At 35.4% G+C, this 14,381-nt stretch overlaps 1 protein-coding gene across 8 annotated transcripts in view; it reads left to right on the top strand.

The window, feature by feature from the left end:
- Window positions 1-11,609, top strand: part of Idua (alpha-L-iduronidase) — a 288,729-nt gene extending 277,120 nt beyond the window's left edge. For 7 of the 8 annotated variants that reach the window (XM_090391167.1, XM_090391166.1, XM_090391168.1 and 4 more), the window contains one exon: window positions 10,475-11,609. In XM_090391167.1, coding sequence (XP_090247293.1) covers window positions 10,475-10,563 — 89 coding nt within the window. In that variant the 3' untranslated portion in view covers window positions 10,564-11,609. The remainder of the gene's footprint in view (window positions 1-10,474) is intronic. The other variant, XR_016548188.1, reaches the window with a different exon arrangement.
- The last annotated feature ends 2,772 nt before the right edge of the window (window positions 11,610-14,381 follow it).

Raw genomic sequence — 14,381 nt, 5'->3', positions numbered from 1 at the left:
TGGCCCCTTGCCTTTAATACAAAACATCATACATCCCCTCCTTGGAGATGTGTTTTGGCATTAAGGGTAAATATTAAGATTAGTGATCGGAGCTTATGCCACCTTTACCATGAGTTGCCTTGGTCTTGCACTACCTGTAGGATCAGCTAGACTTGCATCACTTGCAGGCGCAAACTTGACTTGTTTGTTTGCTTACTTGGGAAATGGAGTATCAGATACGAGTTTCTAAACATGAATTGGCAACAAATAATTTAAAAATTACAGAATTAGAAGCAGAATTGTCAAATACGTTAAATCAAGAACTGATACAATTGATTATCAGTATCTCAAAAAATTCAGGGATAACAGCATTTGATAAAAGTAATATTAATCTACATAAAAAATACCTTAACTTGCTAAATCGATCTAAGAAAATTACTAATAAATTACCAACAGAAAAATGGGTGTCAATTTATCTAACCGTCCACTAACAACAGATGAATTAAATATTCTAGCAAGAGGTCATAAATTTGCAATTTCACCTAAATGCTTTCCATATTTAGATTTTATACACAACATTGAGAGAAACATCGGCCATCTTTCCAGTATTGAAACCAACAGACTTCGTTTCGAAATAGCAAAAATATTCTATGATGCCAAACCTTCTGGACTTAAATATACCACTAACAGAATTGCAAGCTCTTACCTCCCTAAAACATAATAAAAACATAATCATCACCAGGGCTGACAAAGGAAACACCACTGTGGTTCTAGATACCAGTTCATATGACTGAAAAATGAATTTACTACTCCGAGATCGAAATACTTACGCCAAACTGGATTATGATCCTACAAAAAAACTTAAGAAATTAAATAAGTTACTTGATGAAACCTCTTCCTTAGATGAAGAAACAATTAAAAAACTCAAGATATACCATGATAGACCTCCTAGAATATATGGCTTACCTAAGCTTCACAAGAATAATGTTCCACTCAGATCCATCGTAGATTCTATTAGCAGTCTAACTTACAAGTTATCAAGATTTTTATCTAACCTTCTCCATCCTCACATAGGCCACTCATAAATTAAATATTCCACAGAGTTTCATGCAAAAATAAAAGACATTCAACCGTTAAAAACTGACATGTTAATTAGCTTCGACATTGTCTCCCTCTTCACTAACATTCCCCATAAGGAAACAGTAGAGTTATTAACTCAAAAATTTCCATCTGATATTGTTGAATTATTCAAATTTGTTATTATGGCCGGTTACTTCACTTGGAAAGGAAAAATTTACAAGCAAGAGGAAGGAACAGTGATGGGGTCTTCCTTATCGCCAAACTTAGCAAACCTATTTCTAGAATACCTTGAAGAAAAAATTTTCACATTTGAACCCAAACCAAAAATTTGGCTACGATATGTCGACGTCTTTGCAGTCTGGGATCATTCTGAACAAGAATTATACCTGTTTCTAGATAAAATAAACCTTCTTCACCCTCACATCAACTTTACGCTAGAAAAAGAAGATGGTTCCATCACCATGTCTGTCTATCGCAAGTCTACATTTTCAGGTCGCTACATTCACAATTCTTCCGCTCATCATCCATCTCAAAAGTTTGGCATCGTTAAATCATTAGTTACCAGATCACACAGATTCTGCCCCTCTGAAGAATCTCTAAACCAGGAATTAGCAATAATCAAAAATACAGCTATACTAAATGGATACAATCTTAAAACAACTCAAAAAATCATCAGTCACTTCCCCACACATCAACCTAGACAAGAAAAAGCCCATAGGATTCCCATACCTTATGTCAAAGGCATCTCCGAAGTCTTTCAAAAATTATGAAGAAATACAATCTTGCCACTACCTACAAACTCATCAACCAGATCTATAACTTGTTACTGTCTCCTAAAGACAAACTCTCTCACCTCTGATGTTACCTGGCATGTATGAGGTCCCATGCTCCTGCAAGTTGTCTTACTATGGACAGACAGGTAGATCTGTTCAGAAACGCATTTTGGAACATCAGGACCACATTCGTCCTTTCAAACCGCAGAAATCTGGCCTCGCTCAACACAGAGTTGAAAACCCAAACCATAGGATCCATTAGGAAAAGACAAAATTTTTACATAGATCTTTATATAAACATGAACGTTTATATAAAGAAAGTGTTTGAAGCCCTACTACACAGACCAAATTTAAACTGTAATGACGTTCTCGCTATTCCTAAAGTATGGGAAATTGTCATGCAAAATTGCGTTAAATAATCTCTTTATATATGTTACTTTTTTTTTTCCAGTTATATTTTAATTTAATTCTATAACACGCTTCTGCATGCACATTGGGATTCCATTGTAATCATGCACCCTAACTGTATGTTATTCCTAGTTTTGTTTGAATTACTGTACTGAGGATGTCCCAAGATACTTGGGATGAAATATTTATGTATTAAAACTTATCACTGTGGTTAGTACGTGTGTTTTTTAGTGATGACTAAAACTTGTCTCTCAGACCTGTAGTGACTTCTTCACTATTCTTCTTCTATCATTTAATCCTGTTTATTAGAGCTTGGGATGTCCGAGGCTGGGTCTACTATGCTAGTTCTGCCTTGTCAGTAATATCAAATGTAGTTTGATATTCTTCAAAGTTCATGTTAATATGTCTTTTCTTTCAGTATATCTGAAAAGATAGCCAAGATAAAACCACATTTAAACCACATGTCAGATTAGCAACCTTGGTCTGCTCTCCTAAGGACAAACTATCTTCTAGCATATCCTGGTGTGTACGAAGTTTGTTGTAATTGTGACTTAGCCTACTATCGACAGACAGGAAAAGCTGTTAACATCTGCCGTGGAGAATTAAGAGATACATTTGTTACTATTATTATGTCAAGTCAGGACTAGCAGTCCATGCTTTGGACACCCCTTGACAAAGGATTTGATGGAAGAAAATCATTTGTGCTATATAGAAGTAATTGCATGTCAGAAAGACCATTTTTAGAGTCAGTAATGGCTATGAAGCACTCTCCTGACCTTAATAGTTATGGTTGCATTAATCTCCAAAAAATTTTGGAGACTGTCATATTAAGATCAATTCCTACTCAACTGTAATACTGCTTTTATTCAACATTAGAGGGTGCCAAATTAGGACTTTCATCTCTTTTTCTGTTAAAATTTGAACTGTTTCACTTGTTGCATGCAACATATTTTGTCTGAAGATGTTGGTTTGAAATCCAGTAAAATAAAAGTAAGTTTATAAACATCCTGTTATGATTTCTGAGCATCCTTGAAAATTGCAAATGAATGCTGTCAAGAGGGCTAGATTTTTCTTTCATAGAGTGGTATGTGTTTGGAATGGATTGCCATTGGATGTCGTGTTTGCAAGTAGGATAAATGAATTCAAGAGCAGGTATATTATTATTATTATTATTATTATTATTTGACACCTCCAGGGAGTCCGTCGACTCATCGAGGGAGGACACCTGCTCTACAGCTCTGTCTCCACCAACTGACCGCAACTACTCCAACGCCATCTACCACCGACCACCACTGGTATTTCCACAATCGCAAACATCCACGCCCACGGTGGGATTCGAACCCGCAGCCTTTTGGCTGGAGAGTGGATATGCTAACCACTCGGTTATAAATGGCCATAAAATATATGAGCCAGCCAGGATTCGAACCTGGAATCTTCTGATCTGCAGTCAGGCGCGTTATCCGTTGCTCCACTGGCCCTCTTATTACAGCAGGTATGAATAGTATGGCCTCCCTCAATGAGCTCCTGACTCTGGAGGTCTGTCTTAATAATATTAATATTAAAGAATGGCCCAAAGCTCCAGGTTGAGAACAGCTGAAAGCTTAAATTGTAGTTAGCTGTATTAGTAGTGACAAGACAAGCAGCAGTGATCTCCATGATTTTAAACATTCATATCAGGAACACTAGTCTACATCTCTACATTGTGTTGGGAAGGCTAGTCAATTTAGTTGCTCAGATAGCTGAAGTTTCCTTTTCAAAATTCCACTCATTTTAAGATCTTCTGTTGAAAATTTAATTTTCAACAGAAATTTAAACTTAAATTTAAATTATTCACAGATCTCTACTCCTTTGCCATGAATGTCAGTTGAAAGAATGAAATATACATGGAGAGTTTAGAAAAGCAGGCCCTTGACACATTTCCACTTCATCCTTCTATAGATATATTGATAATGTGTTCTTAGTTTGGCTCAGAGACATTGCACATTCCTCCTTCATCTGAATGGTCAATATCCAAGAATCCATATGGAAAAAAGAGATTAACAGTAATGTGGCCTTTTGTAGACACTTTAATAGCAAATGTTCCAAATGGTAATCTTTCTTTACAGTATACACTGGCATGCATTCACAATTATCCTTGTCCCTCCTCCAAACTGTATGCCATTATTAAAACTCTGCTTCCATGTTCTAAGACATGGAAGCAGAGTTAGACATGGTTCTAAGCTTCCATGCTTAGAACCATGTCTCTATTTCAGCGAGGCATCACTGATGGTTAAGCTTTACCATATATCCCACATCTTATCTGATGGCTATAATTCCAACAGAATTAACAAATTACTTAATCCTTTCTCCTACTCCTTTATCTTCTCTACAGAGAAATTATAGTAATGTGAACATGAATCTCTATGCCTGAATTATGTCAGAAAGCCCAGCCAGAATTTAAAAATACAGTTTACACTTTCTTCAAGTCCTAGTAGAAACCCATTTGTGGAAACTGGCTACACCATGGAAAGAAGATGTGTTAAACTCATTCTGTGAGAGGCTGTTGTATTCCACTTTGATAGTTCACATTGATTGTATGTGGTTTTGTCTATAGAAAGAAATCCAACACAGGAAAATATATCAATACTACTTTCAGTCATCATTCTTCTCAAAAAAGCCTGGCACCCAAAATTTTGGCTCATTGTGCATGGATGTTATATCCACTAAAGCTCTCATACAACAGGAACTGCCACATATCAAATCTACATTCCTCATGGGAGTTACAAGGTTACTGAGGGTTTCATTCTCCTCAAAAGGACATTTCTAGTTCCCATTTTAAAAGGCTTTTGCCATAAATCTACAAGTCTCCTTCCTTCTTGTTTGCAAGATCACAGTGTTCATATCCTCTCAAAATTGTTTTTTGCATTATGGTCTTTCATACTGGTAAATATGTGATGTTACGTGTATATTTTGACAGAATAATGACAGGAGTGTTGAATAATGGAAATAGCATATTGCTGAAGTTTTCCAAAGTATTTGACAGCATTCCACATGCAAAGTTATTATATTACCAGAATTACTATGATTCTTTATGAAGACCACCATGGGGTTTGTTAAATGTAGATCTTGGTTTGGCAATCTGCTCATATTTTGACAGAATAATGACAGGAGAGTTGAATAAGGGAAATGGCATATTGCTGAAGTTTTCCAAAGTATTTGACAGCATTCCACATGCAAAGTTATTACATAAACTCAAAGGAATTCATATGCAAAACAGTCTTGTAACATGAATAGGTGAGTGACTAACTGATGGATATCAGAGAGAGATGTATGGAAGTGTTGAGTCTAAAAAAAAGAGGATAACCAGTTGGTATCACATGGATCTGTGCAAATATCTTGTAGTCAGATTCAGACAAACCATTTCAGTAAGCAAATGATAATAAATGTCATTTCAGTGTTGATAAGTGCATGGTTATGCATTTTGGATTTGGGTTGCTGCAGAGTGAGTATTATATTTGGAAATTTCCTGAAGGTGGATTATAAACCTAGAAATGTAGAGATGATAGCAAACCATGAGTTCAAGTTTAGAGATCACATTGGATTACTGAAATGTTGAGGAAAGCACAAACCTGTAGGAATGAGTTATTCTCCCACTCTATGTGGTTTTGATAAGACTGCATCTGTACTACTTTGCTCAGATATGGTCACCTAGATTCTATGAAGATGAGAAAACATTCTAAAAGTTCTAGCAGTGAGTAATAAAGATGATATCCAACCTATATATAATTTTGCACATGAAAGAATATGATCTTCAAAGTTTGAGAAATAGAAGGATAGGAAATATGACAGAGAAGCAAAAGTTGGTAAAGAGATCTTACACTATAGATGCAAAGTAAATTTTGCAGCTCATGGCAGTTGGAAGACAAGAACTATTGATTATCTCTGGAAGCTTAGGCTGAGTAAGGTGTGGTCACGAAGCATATGGGATATATATATTTTTTTTTTTCTCATGGCATGTGATGAGTGAATGGAATAAGCAGCTAGTGGGTATTGTGAATGTATGTTTCTAGTGATTGTTTTCAGGGAGACTTATAGTATTAAGGCATTGCAAAGGACCCATCCTTGATGAGTCCCTGCATGAGTGTAAATAATAATTACGTGCAATTCCGTGAATCTGACAAATTTTCTGGACCATGTATTCTTTCAGATACACGGTCTATTGGAAAAAGACTAGTGCTACATGAAATACCTTTTTTAGAAAGATTGTAAACAGAGCTATACAACTCTTTATACATCAGTCTAATTTAAATAAGAATGGCCGCCTTTCTTTTCCAGTTTGGGGAAGTAATCTTGCTAAATATCTCTCCCACCACTGTAATTTATTTGTTCTATTGAATTTACTTTTTATGCTGAAAGTTTATTTTTCACTTGGTTAGACTATAATAAATATAGTTTAATCCTTTATCCAAGTGTGAGCCCTGAAGATACTTTCAGGTGCAAACTTTGTTTGCTTACACTTGGATAAAGGATGAAACTAAATTTATTATAGTCTAACCAAGTGAAAAATAAACTTTCAACATTTTTCTCTAAATCTGGAGTAATTTAATAAAAAGGTGGCACACCGTTTGGCAACTCCTATAGGTAGAGATGACCCTGCTAATGCTTCTGCCTGGCTCCCACTGAAGAGACCTCAATAAAGGTCGAAACTAGTCTGGGTAGTGGCCCTTTCCTAAATGCATAACATTATATATATCTGCAAGGAGATGTGTTTTGCATTATGGGAGATACTGAGATAGGAGTGTTGGTAGCTTGCTCCACCTTTGCAATGAGTTGCCCGATGTTGTACTGCCTTACCCCAGTGCTGAAGATGCTTTCAGGTGCAAAGTTTGTTTGCTTACACTTGGATAAAGGATTAAACTAAATTTATTACTTTTTATGCTTTGGACTCTCATTTTACATCTGCGCAGTTAGCCTAGTGGCTTTGCGTTTCCAACCATATGCCTGGGGAAGGAGTGTCCTAGGTTCGATTCCTGTCGCCGACGTGAGGAGCTTAAAGGATCTTCCTCAGCCATAGCCAAGTTAGTCGGTCTTGGACGTGGACAGCAGGGTTTTTTCCACCAGTTTATCTGGCTTTTTCATCCCACAAGCAGGCAAACCAGCCCGTGAACACACAGGGATACAGCCAGGAATATTTATAGGCATAGGGGGTGACCATCCAATCCTTGTACTTTGGTTACGAAATCCAAATGCTTGGAAGGTTGTGGGCCTTAAAGGCCTGTTAAAGCCATTGAGATAGATTGACTCTCATTTTACAAATTTGTGGGCCTACAAGTTATTTTTATTTTCAAGTATCAACAGAATCGAAAAAATGAACATTAATTGCAATAAATAGATGCTAAACATTTACAAATATGCGATTTCAAACCATGTGCATAGCTATACAATAATGGCATATACTGCTTGTTTGTACAGACAGATGTAGAACATCTTACTGAACACTACATAAAACAATTACAATGCTGATGTTTTGTATAAAGAGTTGTTGTGTTGTTCTTCATTTTTGCTGTCTTGTTTTATTTCAAATTTATAAAACTAAGTAATACTACGGAGAATAATGTTAATAAAAAAGAAACAGCAAAGAGGAATAACATCAAGCACAAAATACAATATCATAAGCAAACATGCAACTGAAAATGACTGTTAAAGATCTTTGTACAAAATGCTACCAAAGCAATTCAATTTTATTATTATTATTATTATTATTTCGGGCTACTCCAGGGAGTCCTTAGACTCATCGAGAGAGGCCCTAAACTCCATGTCCACACAACTATTTGACATTCTCATAGTATCTATCATACCTTGCCTTGAACTCGCTCATTGTCATAACACCCACAACAGACTCTGGCAGCTTATTCCACTCATTTACCACTCTAATAGTAGAGAACCCAGCTCTAACACCCCTGCTAACCACACTCTTGCCCAGCTTCCATAGGTGTCCCCTAGTTCTCCCACCACCAGTACTGATCTCAAAAATATCCTCTGAATTAATCTTATAGAATCCTTTTAGCAATTTGAATGTCTCAATTATATCTCCCCTTTTCCGCCTATCAACTAGTTTCTGCAACCCACAAATCTTCTACTTGTTCTCATATGGTTCATTCCATAGACCTGCTATCATCTTAGTCACTCGCCTCTAGATCCTTTCCACCTCCTCCCCATCAAGAAGGAACCGAGGTGACCAAATCTGGGCACGGTAGTCGAGATGAGGTCTTATCAGGGCTCGGTACAGAGGTACAATAACTTGCTTGTCTCTGCTCGTCAAGGTATTTTTCAACAACCAAGTGAGTTGATGAGCTGTTTTAGCTACTTTTGCAATGTGCCCCCTAAACTTCATCTCCCATTTCCCTTATCCAGTTCTGCTGTCACCTTGTTATAAAACTTGAGCAAGTTACTGAGGCATGATCTACCCTTCACAAAGCCACGCTGTCCGCATGTACAGTATCTCATTTTCATCAATCCATTCCTGTATTTTTCCCTTGACTACTTTCTCCAAGACCTTGACAATGACTCCTGATATGCTGATCGGTCAGTAATTTGCCACCATAGTCTTGGATCCTCCTTTATGCAGTGAAACTATTTTCCCCTCTTTCCATGCCTTCGAGACTAAACCAGACCCGAGACTCAGATTAAACAACATGGTGAAGGGCACTAATAATTCCTTAGCCACTTCACACAAGATCCATGCCGGTATACCATCCAATCCCACAGATGTATTCACATTAAGGTTCTGTAATAGACTATTCACCTCCACTTCATTTATCACAATTCCTGTATAAACTAATGGTTCCTTCATTTTTTCAATGTCACCACCTGGATGATATACTTTTGCAAAGTGTGCGCTCAGTAACTCCACTATATCGACTGGTTCAGTGACCTCCTTACCATCGTCATTCCTTAAAATCATTTTGCCATGTACAGTTTTTTTCTTGCTTGCAGCATATTGAAAGAACTGTTTGGAATTCTATTTTGCTTGCATAGCTAGTTTCCTTTCATAATCGGCTTTTGCTGTTTTTACCACACTCGTTACCCTTCTGGCCTGCACTTTATACCGTTCGTGTGCCTGCAGGTCACCCCTTTCTTTAAATTCCCTCCACAGTTGTTTCTTTTTTTTTTGCAGCTCAAGCTTAATGGTGTTATTCATCCATTTAACCCCTACTTGTTTTACTATTCGGACCTTAGGTATACAATCAGCCATAACCTCCTGTAAATGCTCCTTGACCACTTCCCATGCATTATCGACATCCAGCCCTTGCAGTTGTACATGCCATGGCACTGATCCAAGCAATCTCCTAAGCTTGTCAAACTTGCCAGCATGGTAATTTCACATATACCCTGTCTTAGTCAAAAATTCCACACCTTTAGCCACCTCCCAGGTCAAGCAAGACTTTATGATCACTCTCACCAATAGGTGGCAATATGGTCATATTCATTACAGTCAGATTGTGAGATGCTATTACCAGGTCAAGCACTCTCACACCCCTAGTATTTTCAATTACATGCTGTCTCAGATAGTTATCCCTTAATAATTGAATAAAATCCATTTCCTTCCTCACATATGTCCTCTCCTCCTTCTAATCAATGTTACCATAGTTGAAATCCCCCGTTTGAAATTTTGTTGTACTATTGTACATATATAAACTATACTTTAACTATTAAACTATTATTTTGTTAACTTTTATCTAACATTACTGTGGTCAAATTCCATTATATCTATGGGAAATAAATTCCTGTTTTATGAGTGCCTGTTAGGCATGAATTAAATCATCAAGTTGAAAACTACCATACAAACCTTGCGTTCCTCTGCATTAAACATCTATTTGTAACATGTGCTTCCTGATTTTTTTTTTTTAAAGCCTTATTCTGTTAACCTTATAGCTGCAATGAAAACGGCCAAGAAACTTGACCAAGAATTCTGTTTATAAGAAAATGTGTTATGTTAGTTCTTTCTGTTATTATTGGAATATCTTATGTCTCCCTCTTTCATTATAGTAATTGGTATTGTAATCTAAAATGTATATTTACTTTTTTACTTTTCACTCTCACTATAGAAATTCTTTACGTGAATTACTATCCCAAAGTGTTCCTTTGGTCCCTACAAGCTTATGTGGTGAGAGTCGACTATAAAGATATTTAATACTTTTGATCAAATATATGATTTTTTTTATTAATTAATCTTTTTTTTTTTTTTTTACTAGATGTCACCTGCCTTACAGGCTATTACAGAGTACGTGCAGTTGACTACTGGCAACAGTATGGACCATATTCCAAAATAATAAAATTTTGAGTGGTGATGGTTCTGAAGCATATTATAATAATCTTTGTTCTGAGAACATGATTTCAAAGATTTTATTTTCTACTAGAAAAACCTAGCATTACACCCAGGGAAACAGAGAATACTTGAGAAGTCATATATACTTGAGAATTTTTACCTGATAACATATCAGGAATAACAACTTTTGCAACATTAAAACAATGAAAACAGGAAGAGATGATGAAAAAATTTCAATAAACTTAGAAAATCATATACTTGAACAGGTAAAGCAATTTATATATCATTCGGCAGTCTCATTACTGATAGGATAGTCTAATATAAATAAATTAAACAAAATATGGCACGATAGTAGCATTTCAAAAAAGCCTCAAACTAAAACTCTACAAAACCATTATTATACCTGCAGTAACATATGGAGCCAAGACATGGCATTTGAAATGCTTAAGAAAAATAAATAAGACTCACTGGTCAAGAACACAGAACTAATGAGCAAGTCAAACCCGAATTAAACCATACAGAAGATATTGTATATATGATTCTTGAACAACAATTAAGATTGTTTGAACACCTCCAGAGAATATCCTCTCAGAGATTACCAAATATAGGCAGAACAGAAATAGAACAGAATCATTGCAGGAAGATTATCAAGAGGCAGACCAAAAAGAACTTGGTTTCAGTCTTCAAAGAAGAGGTCACAATTATCAAGCTTAAGAGAGAGAGAGAGATGACAGAAATGAACAGAGATAGAGCTAGGTGGCAAAGTTTTTATTCTTAAGGGACTCAACCCAACAACTGATGAATGAAAAAGAATAAACATATCAGGTAAAAGCAGAAAAAAAAATGACATTTATGTGATTGCGTTACTAGAATTGTTAGTATTTTGCTGTAAATTTGTTGTAACTCTGGGCAGTTATATAAATAAGTGCACTTTTTTTAAAATTCGTTTTCCTGTATAGCAGTACTAAGTTTGTAGCCTTTCTTCCACATGCATGCTCACAGAAATTGTATTGAGTTTTTGGACTCCAAACAATATGTTAGTGTACAATGGATTTTTAAGATGCAATAAGTGTAATAAAAATTATTTGAGATTCATTTGTAGCATGTTTTGATGTGTAGCTTTTGATAGAATTTTCTGCATAAATGAATTTCATCTGCCTATTTTGGCAGTTTTATTATTACAGTATGCTTTATCTAATCATGAGAAAATACAATAATTGTTGTTCACACATTTTTTGTAAGATCTTTTATCTTTAATTTGTTTAAAAGACTAAGAAGTTTATATTTCTTTTTCTTCATGATATGAAATGAAAATAATGCTTAGTACTTTATAAAATCCTGAATGTGTTAGATCTTTAATTCTCAATTTTTTACTCTAAAATTTTTTAACCTTCTTTTCTAAAAAAAAAAAATATTATCATTATTTTGGAAGCCTGTGGAGATTCATCACAACCTATATTATTTATAGCAATGCCAGAAGAGGGTTTAGTAAAATAAAAATGAGAAGATCAAGCAGGCTATCAGACGTCAAAACTGAATGAAAATCAGAGAAAAGTGAATGAATTTGTCACAGCCACCTTTGATTATTAAAGAACTTTCTTTGGAAGTTATTTGATAGTTTGAATTTTCCAAGTAAAGCATATACTTAGAACACTCAAAGTTTCTACTTCTATCAGGTGATAGAAGAAAAAAAAAATCTTTCAGATATTGAAGGCATCATTTTACAATTTTTTTAATCCAGGTGAAAGTATCAAGGAGGAGAAGTATTGTGAAACGTTATAAAACAAAAAAAAAAAAAAAAACTAGCTACATAAAAATGCAACTGTATATCATGCATGCTACTTATCAGACTTTCCATAAAACTTTCGTGTTTCAGCAATGATTACATATTAAATCCAGTCCACAATCAAGACTCAGATTTTACAGATCCAAGTGACTTATTTATTTGGTCTTCTTGTAGACCATTTTAGAAGCAAGAAGATTTAAAAATATATTAAAGACTGGTTCAAAAGCAGAGTTCAGGAGTTAGTATCCTCTAATATCTATATATAAAATTTAAAAAATTTCATTTAATTCAGTTTTTTTTTTTTTTCTTTTGAAAAACAGATATTGCTTTTCAGCACACTTTCAAAATGGAGTATACCACTGTTTATTTGATATAAATAGAGCCAATTACATAGCATCTGATCTCTGATATTTCTAGATGGTTCAGTTGTTTGAACTTAAAGATGTTAGGGTGGGGAGTTCAATTTTCAAGTAATTACAAAAATTGCAAATAACAAACATCGATGTGATTGTTTTTCTGAAGTAGCAGCATGATAATGATGAAATAATTGATAAAACTGCAAACAAAGGAGACACTGAGACAATTGATTTTCTTATTAGGTTGCATAACTGGAAGAGTAGATGTCCTGTAATTCTGTCTATATAGTTAATTCTTACAAGGGACTCAAGAATAGTTTGTTGCAGTGGATACTTAGTGTGCTATAATGAATAGTAGAGCTTTGGTCAGTATTTTTGATAGTTTGTTATAATGGAATTTGCCATAGTGAAAGCCAGCTGTATTAGATAGCTGCATGAAAAAACCATGATGTTACATCTGCTGCATGGTTATATGGAAAGAAATTAGTATATTGGTGCATGCTAGATTACACTGTAATGAAAGTTAATTATATAATACACGTTTCAATTTCTGTCTGAATCTTTTAATTCTGCATATCATATCCTTATGCACAAATCAATATAACATAAGCTGGGAAACCTAATAACATATTTTTCATTAAAAAGATGTTTAATTATTTCAATATCATCTCTGTTCTGGTTATTACAGTGGTGTAGAATATGTCTGATCAAGCTTAAGCCAAAGGTTCTATGTAGCATCAGTTTGCTCTGGTGATTCAGTAAAGCTGAACATGTCAGTTTTACATTATCTGAAGTACAAAGCAATGTGTGTATAGAACTCACACTACTTTGTACTTTGGTGGATATCCTTGAGCCCATTAACAGACAAAGCACTCACAACTGACTCTGGCAACATCCATTCCACTCATTCACCACTCTCCAAGCAAAAAATCTAGTCCTCACATCCCAACTGACCACACCTTTATTCAACTTCCAGGGATGATCCCTTGTTCTGGTCCCTCTAGCCAAGTGCTGAAACATTTCCCCTGCATCTACCCTATAAAATCCTTTAAGCAACTTAAATGTTTCTATTATATCCCCTCTTTTCTCCTATCAACCAACTTCTGCAATCCACACATCGCCAAATTATCCTCATAGGGAACATTCAACAGGCCACTCATCATCCTGGTCACAACCCTCTGAATTCTCTACACCGCTTCCTCATTCCAAAGAAACCCAATGGATCAGAATTGAGCACAGTATTCCAGATGTGGGTGTATCAAGGCCTTATAAAGAGGAATTACAACTTCCTTATCTCTACTTGTTAATGTGCTCTTCACTAGCCAAGTAATCTTATGGGCTACCTTCACAACTTTAGCAATATGTCCTCTAAACTTTAATTCTCAATTTCTAGCTTCATCTGTTTCCTGGAGTACAGTGCAATCAATGTGATAATCTTTTATTCCAAAATGCATAACTTTACATTTCTCAACATTAAACTGACACCCATTAACTTTTGCCCATACTGACAGCCTGTTTAAATTTTGTTTAAACAGGCTGTCAGTCCTGCAAGCTCTCCATATCACAACTTGATTAACTATTACTCTACCTAATTTTGATCATCAGCAAACAACTGAATGTCTCCTTTCAGGTTATTTCCTATATCATTTATTCATAAATTAAGCAGCAATGGTCTCAGCACTGAACCTTGC

This window comes from Typopeltis vanoorti, chromosome 4 (genome assembly GCF_054136105.1).
Source record: "Typopeltis vanoorti isolate ZY-2024b chromosome 4, IOZ_Tvanoo_1.0, whole genome shotgun sequence".
Taxonomy (NCBI): Eukaryota; Metazoa; Arthropoda; class Arachnida; order Uropygi; family Thelyphonidae; genus Typopeltis; species Typopeltis vanoorti.
This window is presented reverse-complemented; position numbering and strand designations above follow the sequence as displayed.